The 20641-nt window shown below is 42.9% G+C and overlaps 1 protein-coding gene across 1 annotated transcript in view; it reads right to left on the reverse strand.

Moving 5' to 3' along the window:
* Positions 1-3036: 3036 nt before the first annotated feature.
* The window catches only part of N4BP1 (NEDD4 binding protein 1), a 59601-nt gene continuing 41996 nt past the window's right edge, over positions 3037-20641 (reverse strand). The window contains exons 3-7 of the mRNA XM_007946928.2: positions 13250-13380; positions 11546-11642; positions 9109-9216; positions 5265-5372; positions 3037-3385 (exon numbers count right to left, since the gene is read on the reverse strand). Coding sequence (XP_007945119.1) covers positions 3037-3385; positions 5265-5372; positions 9109-9216; positions 11546-11642; positions 13250-13380 — 793 coding nt within the window. The remainder of the gene's footprint in view (positions 3386-5264; positions 5373-9108; positions 9217-11545; positions 11643-13249; positions 13381-20641) is intronic.

Raw genomic sequence — 20641 nt, forward strand, 5'->3', positions numbered from 1 at the left:
CACGTGGTGGGGAAACCATGTTTGCACACTGGGAAGTGAAGGACAACGAACAGGGCTGAGACTCAGGGGGAAAACAGGTATTCTGAAAAGACCAAATGACCTGCAGTGTGTGGGGCAGAATAATGAAGAGGTAGATAATGAAGAAACGGGGTGAGCCAGGGATTACATGACTGAATACTTTACAGTTAGCAGCTGAGAGGAGACAGGTTCAGGGACAGAGGAGGGAAGGATGGGTGAGGGCAGAAAGTGCTGGGGGAGAGGTGGAGTGTGAAGGAGACTGGCTAGGTCTGAGGTGAGAGGCACCCAGCTCCTCTTCAGTGGGCCCAGTACCTGGAGCTGCTTTCTGGAGTTGGCTGGCGGAAGAAAGGCCAGGCCATGCTCCTGTGTGCAGCATGGGGGTCCTCCTTCAAATGCCATAACTGCCTATGTAGCAGGACACCATCACTTCTATCCTTGATCCCAATAGCAGCAACAGGCCTGCATACCTTATGACACAGCCGAGCCTGCCTCCAGTCAAACAAGTGTCTCTTCTTTCTCAGGGGAGGCAGCCTGGGCCCTGGGACAATTCCACTCCACCAGCTACTGACTTGGGCAGCCTCTCTGAGCATGATAATTTGTCTACTGCATGACGGTGGCATCTCTGTCCTGCCCCCTACTTCACAGAAAGGGCATACAACATAGGATGCTGAGCCACTATACATGAAAGCCTGATGATCTCACCACTTACAGAAGGAGGTGCATCACTGCCGACACACCAAATACTTACTCAGCATCAACACTGAGCCTAGTGTTGAAAGGAGGTGGAGAACAGGTAGTAATTTTAAGGCTTGGTAATTGGGGTTTTCAATATTAAATTAGACTAAATTAGATCACAGGACTGTGAATTATGGTTCATGCTTTATAAATATGAATTATTAATGTTTTTCTGTACTCCTCCCACTTACTCTCCTGTATCCTTTCCTCCCACGCCTGAGGAAAGAGGAAGGAGGTAGGTAGATTCTCTGAGAGACCATACTAAGAACCCAAAGGCTACATAATTCAAAGGTCATGGGTCAAGTCACTTTTTGAGCCTAGAAAACTCCTGACGCCCTCAACCTTGCCAGTTCCACCTGGCATTAGTGGAAATTCAGTTCACTTGCAGGCAGAGCTGTGGCATAGCCTTTGAGAGTCAAGGCGAGTCTCCTGTGTTCTTTCTCTGAACGGAGGAGAAATACTGGATTGTCAAGGCAACAGGACCAAACCCTGAACCAGAAGGCTGGAGTCACCGTGAGATAGCCTCCTTTGTGCTTTTCAAAACAATCAGTTCTGAAGCTGACACATGGTGGGAGGCAGAGACCAAAGTCATCTTTCTGGCTGCCTCAAGTCTTCTGTTTTCCCCCATGTCCACAGCTGGAAGCTGGGTGACTTGGGCAACCTGCCCCAAAGCGACAGCTGACAACTCATTCACACCAAGATGCACCTTCACAGCATTCAAGAGAAAAACATGATTGAAGCCCAGCTTGGGCCACCTGGGGGGCTCTAGATCAATCACCACTGGCAAAGTGCTAAGGGATGCAAGGGCCAAACAAACCAGGAAAAAACACTCCTGGTGGGGAGCGCATCCTGGGCCACCACTTGGCTGTGCGGTGCCCACACAGTGCCTTTACCTGACAAGCAAACCAGCACCGACAGCACTAGGTTCTCAGCTGCTGGGAGACGTGATCCACAGGGCAAACAGGAAGCTGACGGCAAACAGCCTGGGGAGAGTAAGTATAAAACACGAAGCCCTTTGAAGGTGCAGGTAACAGTAAAAATGTTAGGAACTAGCCAGGAAAAGAAGTTCACTGACGGGGAATTTGGGCAACACTAAAAACACAGCCAACACTAAAGATATCAACTCTGAGAAAAACTCACGGGAAGGGCTGCTTAGAACACTACAGAGACAAATACAGGAGAAATAAATACAAGGGCTTTGGGGCCCCCCCCCCACAGAAGCTACTAGTACTATTTATTGGCTTGGGTCATTCTTGAGAATAAGAAATCCGTTTTTGGCAAAATTGTACAGACTCCACATCGGGGTGTGTCCCATGGTTGTGGACACCAACTCGCCACAACAGTGGGGCTGTTTGTGGAGGTTCCTCACACCCCGCCTTGTTTTCAGAGGCAGACACTGCTTTCAGAGTCAGGTTAGTTCTGGGGCCTCAGCCCAGTGGGTCCGTCAGAGAACTGGACGGGGAGTCTGGTCCCTGCCAGCTGTGGACCCTGGGCATGTCTGGTGAGCATGCTGGGACCTCAGTTCCATCTTCCATTGAGAGGATGAGGAAGAAGCATTGGCCTATGTGAGTTCTAGAAACTGTCTTCTGGCCCTGATGTTCTGTGCGTCTCACTCTGCCCCGGTCACTCAAAATGAATAGGCACAAAGTGCCATCTAGTGGCACCAATGGTCCACTCTCTCACAGACAGCTCCCAAATAAAGACGCTCTAGAGGAGCAAACCCAACTCCTACCAACTCCACTCACAAGGGTGAGGACTGGGAAGGCTGGGAAGGGCAAGCGCACTTCCTGTTGGTGGACAGGACATGTTCATTTCAAGAAAATATACTTTAAGAGGTCTTGCTTTCCTGAAGAAAGCAATTATTTTTTTTCTTCTTTTTTAAAATTTATTTAGAAAGGCTAATCATATCCATTTTGTCAATATTTTCAGCTTTAAGGAAAATAGTTTAAAAAACATAAAAATGCAAATGCACTCGAGAGTAAACTGCTATTAAACAATTCTGAACAGGCAGAAAATGTAGACTTTCCTTTTACAGAAAATGGTAAATCTGTAACAGCAGCATAATTTATATATAGAAAACAGCTGGTTTTGAAACCTCAGGTTCTTTTATACACAAAACATGATTTGTTTTTGTTTTTTCTATACAATTCAACAGCATTTACACTGGGAAACAGGTATCTTCACATTATATGACTTCCCATCCGGTACGGACATCAGCTCAAGTTCCACCGAGTCAGCCCTGAGCTCCAGCTTCCCAACACCATCTTCAGTCCAACACCATCTTCAATCCAACACCAAGGCAGAGAGCGCATTCAGATCTTTCATGTATGGGTGGGCCACCAAAATCTGGTCAATTTTCAGTCTTTGCTCCGAGTCAGGGAAGATTTTCAAAAGGGCTTCCCTTAGCTCACTGGTTTCTGCACAAGACCTCTGGGCTGGCATGGGCAGATTTTGCTGGACATTGGGAAGGAGTGAGAAGTGGGGCTGCTGGGGAAGCCAGTGGCTTGGAGGGACTCCCTGAATCCGGGCTGGAGGCTGGTGGCTGGTGCTGGCTGCCTGGGCACCAGGGACTCGGAAGCTGGGGTCAAACACGCCCACATTAGGCAGGGCATTGAGTAGGGGCTGCATATCTCTGTGAATGGAAGCAAGTGCTGGTGAGCTGGGTTATAAGACAAATGAGAAAGTTTTATAAAATACCTGCTCTCCTTGAGGCTTAAGGTTCCCCTCCTCCTGGCACCTTTGGGCCAGCTAGAAGATTTCAGTCGAGGTGGTGACATCAACTACCTATGGAGAGGCCTGGGAGGGTTTCACTGTTGCCTTCTCTAGACTGGTCATGAGAAAGAATGACAGCTCTTTATGAGCTGGTACCACCTCATGGGTCAGCTGCCAGGAGGATTAACCCGAGGCAGTTGTTTAGGATCTTTCTAAACCAGGGTACAACTGAGTCACCTGGGAGCTTTCACCAGACATGGATAACAGGGTTTCACTGTTAGAGATTCTGATTCTGTGCAGGGCTCTGGCTGATAGGGCCTAGAACAAGTGATCCATTTTGGGCAGAGGGGCAGTTCTCAGGAACTCATATAATAGCCCCTCTCCCAGGTCTGGGTTAGTACCCACAACCTTTTCTGCACATGAGTGTGTGTGTACAGGGCACGTGACTTGTTCAAGGGACTCCCCGTGGAATCTGGCTCGCAGCTCAGAAACAGGGTGAGCAGAGCACTTTGCCAATCTCAAAAGCTAATCCCTCTGTGTGTGTGGGGGGGGTGTCACTAAGTTTGTAATAATTTAGTTAAGACCTCTGTAAAGAGCCATTAGGTGAATAAAAGAAAGGCAGGAGGGACTGATCCTGCCGCCCTGTTGCTCAGGAGGGCGAGGTGCCAGAGAACTCTCCTTCCATTAAGTTTGACCCATGGGCTTTGACACTAAGACACAGCTTTGGCTGTTACCAGCTCAGTAGAGGCCTTCCACGTTAGGATGTTTGGAAGAAAAATGAGATACTGGACATCTAGGAGTTGTTAAAAAAGAAAAAAAAAGGCTGCCATTCTCTTGGTGAGGATGGAGAATCGTGCCCTGTGGGAGCTAACTCCTCACCTCTGTGATACAACCCAAAGGCTCAAAGAAGAAATGAGTCCCAAGATCAGAGAGCAGAAATCGTTCTGGTCAACCTGCAAAAGATTCCTCTGGAAAAAACCCAGCCTATCAGCACCTACCACTGAATCCACACCCAGAACCCCTAAAGAACCCTGCTACAGGGGGAAACCATCAGCTGGGAAGTTTCACTGCCTTCAAAAGCTATAAGCTGTGAGAACTCCTCCATTTAAATCCCCACCAACATCCCATGCAACTATCTGCTGGGAAAGAAACAAAGTGCAGGCCTAATTTCATTCTAAAAGGGAGGAAAGATCTGTCTCTAGGTTTTATGACTTGCTAGCTAGGCATCTAGGATACTTTAGGCAATTGTGTCCATTAACCTAAGAATTCTGAAAATTGAACCAATTACTAGCAATGGGCCTTTACAAAAACAACAACAAAAAAACCCTCCAAACTAAAAGCAATAACAAAACAAAGAAAATCTAAACTATCAAATACATTCTATATAAACACGGAACCCTGGCTTCTCAATCCAGTGGGGGTAGAAAGTAAAGGACCACCTCCCAGGTATTAAACACTCAAATCAAATGACTTTGGAAAGTGAATATAAAAAGATAGTCACAAACACACAACCAAAGTGGCATTTGCCAACAAGTGACCAGCCAACTTGGAAAGTCTTTGTCTTTTTAGATCCACAAAAAAAGGTTTTGCTCCTCATCCTCTCCTAGGATTAAAAGCACAGGGCACGTTGAAGATTTCATTTTTGGGGATGCTAGCTGGATTAGTTCCCTCAGACTTTACACCAGTACTGATTGTAGGCTTTACTTTTTTTTTTTTTAATTAAACAAAATGCCATTTTTAGTCTTCAAAGACAGCAGTTGCACTAAAGCACTTTTAATACAATTGGAAGAAGGAAATACCTAAGGAAGACTTCCTTCCGAAGAAATTCTTCTAACCGAGGTCCACTTCTTCCCAGGGGATCATCAGGAACCATAAATATGTCCCCCACAAAAGTATACTGAAGCAACCTATAACACAGAGAATGATTACAAAGCTGAAGAAATCACTTAGTCTTTACTGCAACGTGAACTGAGAAGAAAATATCTCACAGCAGCTATCCAATTAGAAAGCAAACGTCTGCCTATAAATGCTAAGCTTGCGTTAACTACCTAACGGGTAAAAACCCACCCAAATAAACCATTTTAATTTCTCTCTTTTGGATTCAAATACCGTGGAGTAAGAAACTAGATAGTTGGCCCTCACGTTCTTTATAGTGTCTTTCAGATGTTTACCTGGCCTTGGCAAACAGCAGCTTCTTCTCCTCATATAATTTTCAATTTAACTTTGAAAAATCAAGACTTAAAGATTGCCAGCTAAGGACACAATAGGAGCTCAAAAGGGTTCAATTTTTAGATGAAACTGGTAATAACTGTGTCTACAGGAAAACTCACTGAAGACAGTCTTTTTTAAAAAAGGGAAAACAATATGAAGAAAGACAATCTGAGGTCAGCAGGGCATTATTTCTCAAGTCTGGAGAAATGCAAAAAACAAAAAGGAAAAAACAAGCCCAAGAGCCTGTGTCGTCGCCCAGATCTCGGTTTGAGTCTTGTCTGCCTTTAAATCCTCTGTGCGTATAGGCGATAATTTTCAATAAATGCTGACAATGAGCCCAAAGAAATCCAACAGAAATCCAGCCTAGAAGATTGTTGTTGTTGTCATTAGCTGCTGTCGAGTCACTTCTGACTCACAGCAGCCTCACGTGTACAGAGTAGAACTGCTCCATGGTTCAAGGCTGTGAACTATGGCCCTTCAATACCACTGGTACTTGATCATATTTGCTCATCTGTACGCTGAGCAAATAATCAGAGACGCTGGACTTACGAAGAAGAACACAGCATCAGGACTGCAGGAAGACTCACTAACAACGTGTGATATGCAGATGACAACTTTCCTTGCTGAGAGTGAAGAGGACTTGAAGCACTTACTGATGATCAAAGACTACAGCCTTCAGTATTCAACATAAAGAAAACAAAAATCTTCACAACTGGACCAGTAACAATATCATGATAAACAGAAAAAAGATTGAAGTTGTCAGATTTCACTTTACTTAGATCCACAATCAACTCCAAAGGGAGCAACAATTAAGAAATCAAACGACTCCTCTTATTTAAAGCAAAGGAGAGAGAAGAAAATCTGGTAAACAATTAGTCCGAGGATATGATGGACCCCGAGACCAGAAGAACTAGATGGTACCTGGCTACCAATGCCAACCACTTGGAAAGGCATCAGAATTGGAGATCCTGGATAGAGTGGGAGGAAAAATGTGGAAGAAAATTCACATTCAAAAATGACCAGAATTACTGGTCAGGTCGAGTCTGGTGGAACCTCTGAGACTATGGCCTTGAGTTACCCTTTGGGCCTAGAATTGGACTCACTCCCAGGTATTGGCTTTCAGCCCAACAGCAGAAAGACCTACCCCATGGTGATGCACCCATTTCTGCTAGGGAGATATACCCCTAGAGCAATCAGTCATGGGGCAACAGAGGGGCAGCATTCACATAGAGGGAAAGCCGGACAGACAGGAGTACACAGCTCAGAAGGGCCAGGGAGAGGGTAGTCACAGGGACAGGAGGGGAGGAGAGTTTGTTATGGTCAGGGATGGTCATCAGGGCATGAAATCAAATGTACACGAACTGTTAAATGTAATACAAATTTTGCTCTGTAAATTTGCACCCAAAGCACAATAAAATTAAAAAAGAAAGAAAGAAAGAAAGAAATCAAACAATGTTTGCACTGGGCAAATCTGTGGCAAAAGACCTTTTTAAAGAGTTAAAAAGCAAAGATGTTACTTACCTTTACGATTAAAGGGTATCTGAGTTAAGCCATGGTATTTTCAATAGCCTCATATGCATGCAAAAGATGGACAATGAGTAAGGAAGCCCAAAGGAAAACCAATGCCTTTGTGTTATGGTGCTAGTGAAGAATACTGCATATAACATGGACTATGGACTGCAAGGAGCTCTGGTGGTGCAGTGGTTCCAGCATCTGGCTGCTAACAAAAAGGTTAGTGGTTTGAACCCACCAGCTCAGCTACTCTGTGGAAGAAAGATGAAGCAGGCTGCTTCTATAAAGACTTAGAGCCTTTGCAACCCAATGGGGGTTGCAATGAGTTGGAATTGACTCAGTGACAGAGTCAGGTTTTGGTATTGTCTGCCAGAGTAACCAACAAATCTGTCGTAGAAGAAGTACAGCCAGAATGCGCCTTAGAAGCGAAGATGGCAAGACATCATGTACTTTGGACATGTGATCAAAAGAGACTAGTCCCTGCAGAAGGACAGCATGCTTTGTAACCAACCAATCAATGTCATCAAGTCAATTACGATTCATAGAGACTATAAGACAGAGTAGAACTGCCCCATATGGTTTCCAAGGCTGTAAATCTTACAGAAGCAGACTACCTCATCTTTTTCCCATAGAGTGATTGGCGGGTCCAGACCACTGACCTTTTGGTTAGCACCCCAATGCTTTAACCACTATACCACCAGAGCTCCTTATGCTTTGGTAAAGGGTGAGTGAAAAAGAGGAAGATCCTCAACAAGACAGAATGACAAAGTGGCAGCAACAAGGAGCTCTACCACAGCCACTATCATGAAGATGGCGCAAGCCCAAGCAGTGCTTCATTCTATTATACAGAGGGTCACTATGAGCAGAACCAACTCCACAGCACCTAATAACACAACACCATGGACCCATTGCTTTCTGAGTAACTAGTCAGGTGATGTCTGTTTTTAACAAAAAGACCTGGAAGCCTGTACTTACTGATCTTAAGGCAGTTTTCAGCAACTGGACACATTCATAGTATTACCACAAATAAACTTATAGTGGGCATGCTAAGTCTTTACTTTGTTATTATGGATGATATTCAAATGTGTTTTCAACATAGATGGTTGACCTATGACTATAAATAGCTGAAGAAAAACAGCAGAAATTAAAAAGTAGAAACAACATCCACCATCCAAAAAGTGAAAACTCATTCAGCATATTGACTGTGGTCCTGTCCTCTTGCTGGAATCTCAGTTATCAAGTCTAAACTTCACTGGAGTATGTTAGGGAGGTCTGATGACCTGCCAAGGTCTTCTGGGCATCAGGGGAGGGCCAGGTGAGGAGGACATTTCTGCTCCATCACACACGTACCAGAGTTAACCATGACACAGGAATGTGGCTCCTGTTTCACGGAAGGGTGCCTCTGAGCTCTGACGCGGGCACGCGTGCCCTCTCAGCACTACCACACGTTGCTGTCCAGTCCATTCCAGCTCATGGTGACCAGGTGCAGCTCCACAGGGTTTTCAGCAGCTGATATTTCAGAAGTAGATTGCCAGGCCTTTCTTCTGAGGTGCCTCTGGGTAAACTTGAACCTCCAGTGTGTTAGCAGCCAAGTGCCTTAACTGTACCTCCTAGGGACTTTCATGTGTATATTGCTTGATGAGTTTGTATAAACCAAACACACCTTGTGACTAGGATTTGGCTCAAAAATGTACAACACAGTCAGCACCCAAAAGACCACAAAGGCGCACGGGCTTTGCGCTTTGTGCTGCGTTCTCCCACTTACCCAGAGGGGCCAAGCATCCTATGGACTGGGAACAAATTTTTATGACACTTTGGTCCCCTATAGTGCCTTATGCAGGACCAACATGGACAAAATGCAAACAAAAAATAAACAACAACAAAGCATTTTTGAGCAAAGATAAAGAAGAAAATAATTACCTTTTTGTAATAATTTCTCTCCAAGAGACTGACTCGGTCACAAATTCTCTGAAGTTATCATTTGTTACAATTATGCCACCAGTTTTGTCTGCTAAGTGTAGAAGAAACCTATGGTAACATAAAAGAGGTTACAAAAGAGGTAATATAAAAGAGGCTTCGAGAAGCTGTGGGACAAGAAACAAAAGGATTTCCTCTTCAAAGAAAATCACCAAAGAATTTAACTGAGGTTGAGACCAAAACAGGTAAGCCCCAGGCAACTTGAGATCAATCAGAAAAGTTGAATACCTCTGAAATGATTAGTGTGACTATCAAAGGAGGACTGGTGTTCATACAATCTGGTTCTTCCTTTTATGATCTCAACTATACTTTGTACGTTTTTTCTAGAAATGTCATATAATTAATAAACAGTGGTAAAAAGAAAATGACCGAGGTCCCGAGCAGAGAATGGAATAAAGCTGAGATCCTGTGAAATCCTACCCAGTTTTTAGTTGCTAGGCTACAGCATTTTGGCTCTAAGATTTGCTGCTTGTTACTATCAGCCTTGAAGTTTTTTTTTTTTTCCTTAATTCATAGGTTCACATTTTTTGCTGACTTAACAGATGTTTACAACTACCAATCTGTTTAGCCTCAGGTACAGATCTGTTTAAATGCAGGTTATGAAAGGATATATGGTGATGAAAAAGGGTAAGAACTAAGCATTAAAGAGGAACTCTATTTCACTGCTGGAAATTAGTCATCTTTAAATGCCCTTAATGAATGAGAGATTTGTGAGGCTAATACATGGATTTTATCCCTTGGGAAGACCCCATTTGTCTAAGGCAATACAGACAAAGGTAAGGAAACAATAAAGTCAGAGAGTCACTGAAGTTAAAAATGTAACCAACTGATTTTATTACTGGGAGTGAACACTTAAAGGTGATTTAAAAGGAAAGTAACTCTCATTAGTTTTAGAGATGTTAATATACCTTGCAAAGCAAATATGATTTAGCTCCTTGTATCAACCAATGACCATTTAGAAAATGATTACTAACAGCGTAAGGAGGTTCAGTGTGTGCTGGTGTGAGCACACAGCTGCACTGGCAGAGGACCCAGAAGTTTCCTCCTGAGCCTACAAGCCAAGCTGCTTTTGAGCACTCCCAGGTCTCTACCCTTTGTCAGAGGCCTGAAGCAAGAACTGTCCTGCCATCCCAGCCCCTAAGTCCTTGCTCCTCCCGTGCCTGTCCCACCTGCTGTTCTCCCACAGCCTCCTCCCACACTTTTCTTTCATGTCTCCGCCCCCACACTCCCTGTCAGAGCTGGTCTCTCATACTAGCCTGGTGAGAAACAAGGGCTGTGAGAAGGCCCTTTGGACTTACTGCAGAATAAATGTCTGCTGTCACCCCGAGTGCCCCCTCCCCTCCCGACGCCCCTCTGCTTATCTCTGACCCATCTGACCCTCATCATTCACTAGCTTGGGTCACAGGTGAAACTTAAGTGGAGGGAGCACTCTGGCGGGATACTGAAGCAGAAACACCAGGGGCTGTAAGTGCTACAGGCCAGAAGACAACAGGGTAAATGCAGGAGGGGAAGGAATAAGCAGCCACCATCTGTGTTCCCAGATGCTAGTAGACAGGCTACTACTGATTTCACGCAACTGGAGAACGATTAGGGATGAGTCCTAATGCTATGGGTCAAGTCTGGAACCTCCTCTTCCGCAAACAAAGCACCGCTCCCTTCTATTATCTATCTGCATGGCTGCCTGCTTATGTCGAGCACAAATTCCTACAGCAGGAGGTGTGCCTCCATCGACTGGTGTCCCAGGAAAAGGGTTCTGCACTTTGGACTTGGCTGGTGCTTAGTAAAGCTTTTAGAGAAAAAAAAAAAAAAAAAATCAGATGCACTAACACCTGCTTCCTAAATGAGATACCAATCTAAGAAGCAAAGCTTACTCCTATCACACCACTGCTGGCTGAGACCACTTTCTATTATGCTGAGGGACACTGTGGGCCCAGCCATCACAATGACAGACCAAGTCACTGGCCAAAAACAGATAGATAAAAATAAGACATGAAGTTAGAAAACCACTCCTGAGGCTGCCACATGAAGATAGAACAAACTACTAATGTCACTTTACTTTTAGCATGTACCAAAAGAGACTGCAACTAAGTATCTGCATTTGCTTAGATTCTCAGCCATGTTTTATTAAAAAAACAAAAACTCAATGGCTTTTTCTTTTTTTTCGGTTATGTTCCTAAATCCCTACAGCAAAAACAGCTGACCATACAACTCTCATGACTATAGAAATCAACATTCTCAACCCCTGAATCAAGTGAGTCCTTCAAAAGCATGGGTCAAAAAAAAGAGTGTGGGTCTAGACACACAACACTGCACTGTCCACTGGAGCAGGTGGCTCCTTACCACCCCACACCCACCTTAAAAAGGAAATGGCCTTTCATACCTGTCATCATGAGAAGCAATTCTTTCACCAAAGACCATCCGTGCAGGAGTTAAAGATAATATTCCGAGCTCCTGGAGCTGGTTTAAGAAGTGTTGTTCTGTCCATGGAATAAGTTGAACACACATTCAGAACAAGGATGCTTAAGTAAATGAAAGTACACCCAAATGTTTCACCTGGAGAGATGTGGAAAACCTCTTCTCTATTAGTCGAGACAACCCAATTTTACTCACTCATTGGAACAAAAATAAATAAGCAAGCAAGGCTCATTCTAAGACAAATGCAATGGATACCTGACTTTAGCTATTTTTTAAACAAAAAGGTTCAATTTATTTGCTTCTTAATTTAGGAAAACCATAACATATTTAGTGAACCTTACCATCAAGAACTCTTTCCAAACCACATTACATGCAGGAAAGGACAAAAAGAGTGGCGGCAAGAGTCTTCAAAGAGGATGGAGGGAACAGGGAAGAGCAACCATAGCAGAGGCAGTGGGAGGGGCAACCTGCTCAGCTCCCATCGCGAGAGAGGCCAGCTTGGTCCTTATTCCAGGAGTCTGTAAAAATATCCCTGCACTTGACCTGCTGTCCAACCCCTCTTAGTTATTGTAGAAATGTTTACTGATTTTCATAGGGGATGATTAGTGACAGAGGAGAAAGGGGGACAGAAGACACATTTTAGAAAACCACTAAGGGGTGAAAAGCTCAGATCCTGCGATTCCTACCGCTGCACTCCCTACAATGATGCTCACCACTGACCTAAGCTGAAATGCCCGGATACAGTGTTTTAATGTCCGAGAGCCACACAGAATATAAGGACTGCAAAACTCTTTCAAGGATCCAACTACAAAAATAACTACGAAATGAGTGTTATCTGTCTCACTCCCCAAGTACCTTCTGTTAGGACAAATATGTTCTAATGAGGGAGGTTGGGACTACTTTGGGAAATGTCTGGTTTCATCATTTCCACTTCACTAGTGACTCAGTTTCAACTGCTGTTTAATACGCTGGGTGAGCCGTCTGCTTACGCCACCAATCTACCTTCACTCCTAGCAATCTGATAGGTTAAATAGCCTGGCACAGCCCTTTCACCTGTTTTCTTATGATCTGAGAACCAAACAACATTGAATTTCGCTGAAACACTTGATGATTCATAGTAAGGCCAAACCTTTTGTGTGTGGCCTTCAAGTAAGGCACACAGTAGCACACAGTACAAAGAAATGATTTCTATCAAGCTATTAAAGAGACACACAGACATTCTACCAGACGCTACCAAATTTTACCAAGTGATCATTTTAAAAGTACTACTAAACAGTCAGAAACCCAGTGTAATAGAAAAGCATATTTAATTTATTTTTTATAACAGTCAAAAGAAAGATTTTTGTGATATATATAATGAACTCTAATAACTTTCCATATGAACTATGTTAACTTTCCAACCCTCCCCATGTATTTCTTTTGTTCTAACAGTCTCTCTTTGATTGACGCTTTACTGTAATTCTTAGATTTAGAATATTAGTAAAAAACAATCAGATTTTAAAGCACAAAGGAGATTTAAGAAACATCAATTACTGGGTGCAACTGATTGAGAATTTTTCTTCTAAACAGCTGCTAGCTATGAACAGTTCTATTCTAAGTAGTGTGTTACTATTATAAACCAACTCATTAAATATCTAATTAGACATCTGGAAAAATCAGTTGTCCTTACCTGTGACGTTAGGATCACGCCTTGTTCTCCACTGAGGAACAAACACAGTGATGTTTCTGTTGCCAAGCTTCCAAAAATATTCAACTGCAATTGCAATTCCACGACATGAAAAGAACTTTTTCAAACCATGGCTGTAAGAAAATAAGTTCTATTTATTTCAGTTAAGCACATTTAAATCATTAAGTTTCATCAAGAAAAAGTAAAAAGGTAAAACATACATAGATACAATTAAAACACAATTTCCTTTAGTACTATTTTGTGTGTGTGTGTGTGTGTGTGTGTGTGTGTTAAATTGCATGCTTTGCTCTTTTGCGAAGCCAAGACAGGATCCACTGTAGGAGATGTGATTCTTAACAGTTCCTACAATTTGTCTTGTTTTTTGATTAGTTCATTTAACTGGGTATACTATCATGAGCTCTGGTAGCATAGTGGCTAAGGCACTTGACTGCTAACCAGAAGGTTGGCGGTTCAAACCCACCAGCCACTCCTCGGAAGGAAGGTTGGGCAATCTACTTCCGTAGTGATACTGCCTCGGAAACCCAAGGAGGGGTCGCTATGAGTTGGGTTTGACTCGACGGCACATAACAACAACAACTATCATGATAGAAGGTACTTTGAGCTTTTTGATAATACTTGTTGATTGCACTTTTATTTTCTTAAATAAGAGGCCATTCTATTGGGAAAAAAAATAAGATTTTTAAGTCCTGCCTAGTTATTGGCCCCTAATAATCTTTTTGACTCTTCATTAAGAAATTTGCTGCTGAAGCAGAAAACAATTTAGCAGTTGTGAGCATGACTACTCCATCTGCCTGCCTGTGTCGGAGGAACGAGTCAATGATGTCACATGATCACCACAATTTCCAAAAGGCTGCTGTTGCCTCCTGCTCCAGGAGGCTCCTTCCCCTTTCTGGGCAAGTGGGAAACCTGCCTGGTGCATAGTTTCCAGGAAACAAGCTGAGGCTGTGACTCAAATGAAACTCACCGGGGGCCAGGGGAGGTGACATTGAAAGATGTAGAAAGCAGAGAAAAAAAATAAAGAAACAGGGCATAGTAGAGCACAGGGGTCAAAATTTTTCTATAAAGGGCCAGACAGAATTCCAGGCCATATGGTCTCCGTTGCAACCACTCAACTCTGTCACTCTAGTCTGACAGCAGGCACGGGCAGTTTAAGTGAATGAGTGCGGCTGTGTCCCATAGTTACAAAAACAGGTGGACTGGATCTGGCCCATAGTTTGTGGCCCCTGGCGTAGAGGATTCAAAAATGCTCCCCCAACCAAAAGATCTGGTGACAAATTTCAAAAGAAACTAGGGAAAATATTAAAATTTATTCCCCAGAAGTTTTAAAAAAAAGTTTTTAAAAGTTTGAAATTCTGCAAGTGGTAATCCACTCATCAGTGTCAACTATCCACAGGTATCCTTCATGGAAAAGAAAAGATCAAAATCCCAAACTGTTATGCTATCATTTATGAAATCAGCAAAATCTATGTCAGAACTTCAGCGATCACCACTATTCCCATGACAGGGAATTCTGCATCTTCAGTCCACCATCTTCTATCCACCTCTGGTCCATGCCTCAGACTGCTTCGTGGTGCTTTGTTTCCCTTGGAAGTTCTGCCACCTCAGGCACATGTCCAAAGTCAATCCCAGGCTCTCCTAATTCCAAGCCACCTAGCAAACTCCAGTTAGACTGACCTTTGACTGCAGCCAGGGGCCTCTGGTCCCGCTGCTCAAGGCCTTCAACAGCACCATCCTTCCAGACAAGTCCTGGGCCTGGCTTCGTGGCCCCCTCCATGCTGACTTACTCAGAAGGGACTGGCCACGTGAACTTCCCACACCATGAGTCAACACACTCTTGGTTTTGGCCAGGTGGTTTGCCATCTCACTTTTCCTGGTCTCTGACCTTTTTCTTAGGTTACTTTCAGTTTGTGTGCGATGCTGTCACACCCTCCCCTGCTCCCTCTTCAAATCCTTTCTGGGCTCAACTGTAGTCCCTCTTCTTCTATGAAGCTTTCTCCAGACACAGGTCCTCAATCTCTCTCTTCCTCTCCTCTGACTTCCTATCCTGTACTGTGTATTAGAATCACAGTCCTGTGGAGATGGAATGGAATTTAAACTCCTGTTAGAGATAAACAGAATGAAGCACTAAGGTCTCTGCCAGCGAGTGAATGAGTTGAGCTTAGACCTGGGCTTCTTCCTCCTCATCCAATACCCTTTCCACTACTCCACAGCAGTCTTGTCATGCCAATTTTATCTACATTCTTTAAGGGCCAGAGTGGGCTGGACACTTGACAGATGCCAAACACAGTGAGAGACTCAGAAAAGCTGATAGAGATTCCTTGTTCTAGACACTAAAGCCCAGGCAGCCGCTGAACCCCAGAAAACACACACAATTAAACAAATCCATTCTTAATGAAATAATTCACCTTTATTTATCTATAAGCAAAATAATCTAAAAGCATTCAAATATGGCAAGAATGTAAGTAACTATATGACACTTGTTCCTGGAAAAAATGAGTGGGGGTAGTTTTTTTTTTTTTTTGGAGAGGGGACTTTCTCTCTCTCTTTTTTAAATCTTGAAAAAGACTAAATCATTTATCACTCTAACTGCTTAACAGCAAGGACAGGCCTACACCTAGAGTTGATTAATGTCAGCCACAGGCCACACACCAAAGTCCAAATTACAACAGCTTATTGGTTCTTAGAAAAACCAAGGGATATGAATGGTTAGTCCTCAAAAGGCAATCCACTAAAAAAGTGCACTGTCATCAGATGAAATTGTGTACTCTCTTCCCCTTCCCTTTTTCCTTAAATGCTTCCTCTGTTGATGGCAATAGTATTAGCCAGGTGGAGGTAAGAGCATGCAGTTCCAGTCCACTGGGTTGCTGAGGAAAATGGAGGGAAGCGTAGATGTGATGAAATTCTGCCACCCTGGACAGAACAAGCTGAGGGGAGGACTGTAGCTTCTAGAAACATGCACTCTAAACTAACTTCCAAAGTGTGTCCTCAATAATCAGGTATCACTTTCATGTCCTGAAAAGTCTCTAGAGCTGTGCTGGAAGTAAAATCAGTTATTTAAAATTCTGGAGCACACACAGATTTTACCCAGAACATAAACCTACAGAAAAAAAGGCAAGTGGACCAAATTATGGTCCTTAAAACAATACCATGGGTTCACGAAGGACTCTTTCTACTCAACTCCAGTATCACCAATCTGCTTGATCAGCACTGCTTCCCACTCCCTTTGCAATAAACCAGAATAGCAGAGGAACCTGTTGACAGGCAAACCCAGACCATCAATTCTGATTCAGAGACAAAGCACAGACACATATACATACACACACAGAGTAACAGTACTCTACTCCTGAAAGGTCACAGCTCTGGGGCTCCCAACTCCAAATGCATTAAGACAGACAAATACTAGGCCTGGAGGCCAGGTGTGCAGGCTCTTAAGAAACATATGTTCCTTTTTCCATACAACAGGTAACAAATTGTATCACCTGATTGTTTTCCTTCTGACAGCAGACAGTCTACTAGAAGGAAGAGTATCAAAGAGATGGGCGACATCCGCCCGATGAAAACTTACAGTACTCAGAACCAGACAGAGCCATGTGATGAAACAGTGAAAACCCTTTGAGTTACCAGGAAACAGTTGTTTCCTTCTATAGCCTCCACTTAAATATAACCATGTAACCCTGTCTTAGAAAAATGGTTAAAATATATAGTTCTGGCAAATGAAGGGGCAAATCTCATTTACATGGAAACTGTCAACCCGAGATGTCAGGTGTTCTTATGCTGGAGTTTCAGGCTGACGGAGCCCACATGTTCTTGGCCACCACTGTGCTGTCTAGCTGTATACCACAGTTCCCATTCACTCATCATTTGACTCATTCACGGTGACTAGGGGGAAAACCGAAGAGAAATATACACACTCAGCAACATAAAGCAGGGTGTTTGGGAATTTCTCACGAGTGTGTATGAGCTGCAGACCTCACGCTGGATAGGCTAATAAAGGCTTTGCAGAAACCCAGTGATGGGTGGTCTTGAGTTGCTGTAGGGAGAGATTCAAACCAACAGACTCTAATACTTGAAGGCTCTAATTTCTCTTACACTACTTTCCCAATGAGCTGGGTCAAATGAATGCTGCCTACTCAGCAGTGCTTTAAGTAACCCATTGTTGCCAAGGCCTGAAAATCCCAACTGTGGGAGGAGACAGGGTGTATGGTGACTTCAGTGTCAAACATTATGTACGGAAATCTCCTATCCGCGTAACCTTGGAAAAGATTTTTCAGCCTTTCTAGTCCTCTATTTCATGGTATATAAATTATAGATAATTTTTACCTCACAAAATTTTGTGAAGATTACACTTTTAATAATAAAATAACCAATCCAAACCAAACTCACTGCCATTGAGTCGATTCTGACTCCTAGTGACCCTCACTGGGTTTCCAAAGGCTACAAATCATTACAGAAGCAGACTGCCCCATCTTTCTTCCAATGGAGCAGTTGGTGGGTTTGAACCTTTTGGTTAGCAGCTAAATGCCTTAACCACTACACCACCAGAGCCCCCTTTTAATAATAGGATAGTAGCCTTCTATGTAACAGGTATTCCAGCTTTAAAATTCCAAATATTTATTGAATTAAATATAGTGTGGCATAGTGCCTAAGGCACTTGTTTGCTAAGCAGGAGGCTGGCAGTTCAAACCCACCAGCCACTCCTCAGAAGGAAGACTGGGCAATCTACTTCTATAAAGATACCGCCTCGGAAACCCAAGGAGGGGTCCCTATGAGTCGGACACAACTTGATGGCACATAACAACAACTTGTTATGTGCCGTCGAGTTGGACCCAAGTCAGTGACCCCTCCTTGAGCTTCCAAGGCAGTATCACTATGGAAGTAGATTGAATGCCCAACCTTCCTTGCAAGGAGCGGCTGGTGGGTTTGAACCACCAGCCTCCTGATTAGCAGTCAAGTGCCTTAGGGACTGTGCTACCAGAGCTTCCATAACAACAACAGGAAGTTAAAATTTAACCTAAATTGGTCATTGGAACAGCTACCATGAAGTTGCAAATGGGTGGTGAAAAATCATTAAAATAAAAAAATAAAAAAATCAACATTCTCTAAGTCTTTAATTTACTCATTTATTCAATAAATCTTTATTGATAGTGATTATGTGCCAGGCAACACAGACAGAGACAGTTCAATGAACAGAACAGACAGATTACTCCCTTTGTAGAATTTGTAGTCTAATCTAATCCAGACTGCTATTGACGTAATATACTTAGAATAAGGGTTAATAAAGGATATTTTCTGTCATGAAAAAAAAAGTGTATAAACTCTGTATGGAAAATGAATTTGCTCTATAAACCTTCACCTAAATCACAATAAAAACAAAGAAAGACAGAAAGAATAAAGGGTCTTTTCAGAATAACCTACACTGACTTAAGTAGGAGGTGTCTTCTTAGTGTAACACATCTTTTGGTAAAAGTGTTGCTAGCTGAGAGGGATATCTTTAAATTGAAAGAAAATTCACTTAAAATAATCAGTTTTTCAAACAAATAAGAGCGTTCTATCACAGCTGTGTTTTGCCTTAGTGTATTAATTGCGTGGTTTTCGGAAGAGTGGTCCTGTACTCTAGGGCTTCTTAGGAATGAACGTGTGGGAGTGTTCTGGAGTGCTGCAGTACCTGGGAGTGGGGGGTGAGGACCACTGACAAAGTGAGAGGGACTAGATATGCAAACACCCAGTCAAGGGGAGACAGTAAATCCACTGCCGCGGAGTCATTCCCACTCATAGCAACCTCCATTGGGTTTCCAATGCTGTAAATCTTTACAGAAGTAGAACTGCTTCATCTTCCTCCCACGAAACAGCTGGTAGATCTGAACCACTGACATCGGGGTTAGCAGCCAAATGCCTTACCCACTATGCCACCAGAGATCCTTAAGGATAGATGGCACCAGTCCAATTCCAGAGTGGCCTCTCTTGAGAAACACACTTATCGAAATACTTAGGTTCCAAGTAACATGAAAACTGGACCTATATGAAAATGGAGGATTATCCATATCACATCACAAAATGGAGGGTAATGACACCATTACACGACTGCCAAATTACATCATTATGTAACGGCTAGATCACTGAGAATCATGGGTCAGTGAAGTTGACAAATAACCTTAACCATCACAGCCAGGCGTTACTCTTGCCTTGCACGTCAGTGTTTGTTACTGCCAGACATACGTCATTATGCCCAAAACAGATGGATAGATTTTTTACTGTTTTTGTAAATACATATAATGTCGGCTAACGAGATAGTAAGTGAGGAGTGGGTGTACTCCAAAAATGTTTTTCAAAGTGTTATCATCACAGGTCATTCTATTTGCACTACTTATTCTTTGAACATGAATTTGGAAAATCTTTCCACATACAGAAAAGTGAATTACTGTTACAATCGTGACACAAATTTTATATCACCATTTGGCTCAAGAAATCGTAACAATGAAGAACTGGGAGTGGGCTTGAAATATGGGTGACTGAAATTGTACTTTACATTTGCACTCAGATCATGCCATGCAGCTGTGGGTCACGTGCTGTGTGTGTGTCTCCCCCGAGTGAAAGGACGACAAACAGTATTATTTGGAAATAAAAGACAAACAAGTATATTATACAATTTTACCACCTGTCTCCAAGCCTTAACATTTGAAATGCTGGCTTTAAAAAAAGAAAAAAACAAAACAAAAAAAACAGCAAAACAAAGAATCAGTAATTCATTCCAAAAAAAAGAAGCAAATCTTTATATTTTTAAAATACATATACAGTATTTATGGACAAAATGATAGAGTTGAGATTTCCTTCAGATACTGCCTCGGAAACCCAAGGAGGGGTCGCCAAGAGTCAGGGCCGACTCGACGGCAAACAACAACAACAACAATGCAGGGAAAGGCAGGAGGTGGGGTATAGATGCAACAAGAATGGCCATGAGTGATAAGTTCGAGTTTGGTGATGAGCACTTGGGATTCATTACATTGTTTTGCTTTTGTGTATTTGTTTGAAGAGTCTCAAAAAAAAGAACATTAAATAAAAAATAAGCACTTACATACAGTGGAACCGGTGAGAGCCGTAACATGATGGGACTGCCCTGTTTTTCCAGGTCTTGCAAATTCCCCACCTTTAACAGTCTTACCCTTTTCTGTCATCTGTTTTACTGGAAAATATTTGAGTTTCCTTCTCTGACAGGTTCCCACCTTACATAGGTTCTGGCTTTTGCAGCTTTTACTGTATCTCAATAAGACTTATTTTTCAACCCCATCAGATATTCCCAAAACTTGGCATTAAATGATCTTTTACAACTTCGAGGAAAATGGTCACACTAACACTCAGCAATTCAGAGAAGTTTTT

The sequence above is a fragment of the Orycteropus afer genome, unplaced genomic scaffold, assembly GCF_000298275.1.
Source record: "Orycteropus afer afer isolate SDZICR_OR568_19922 unplaced genomic scaffold, OryAfe1.0 scaffold00009, whole genome shotgun sequence".
Taxonomy (NCBI): Eukaryota; Metazoa; Chordata; class Mammalia; order Tubulidentata; family Orycteropodidae; genus Orycteropus; species Orycteropus afer.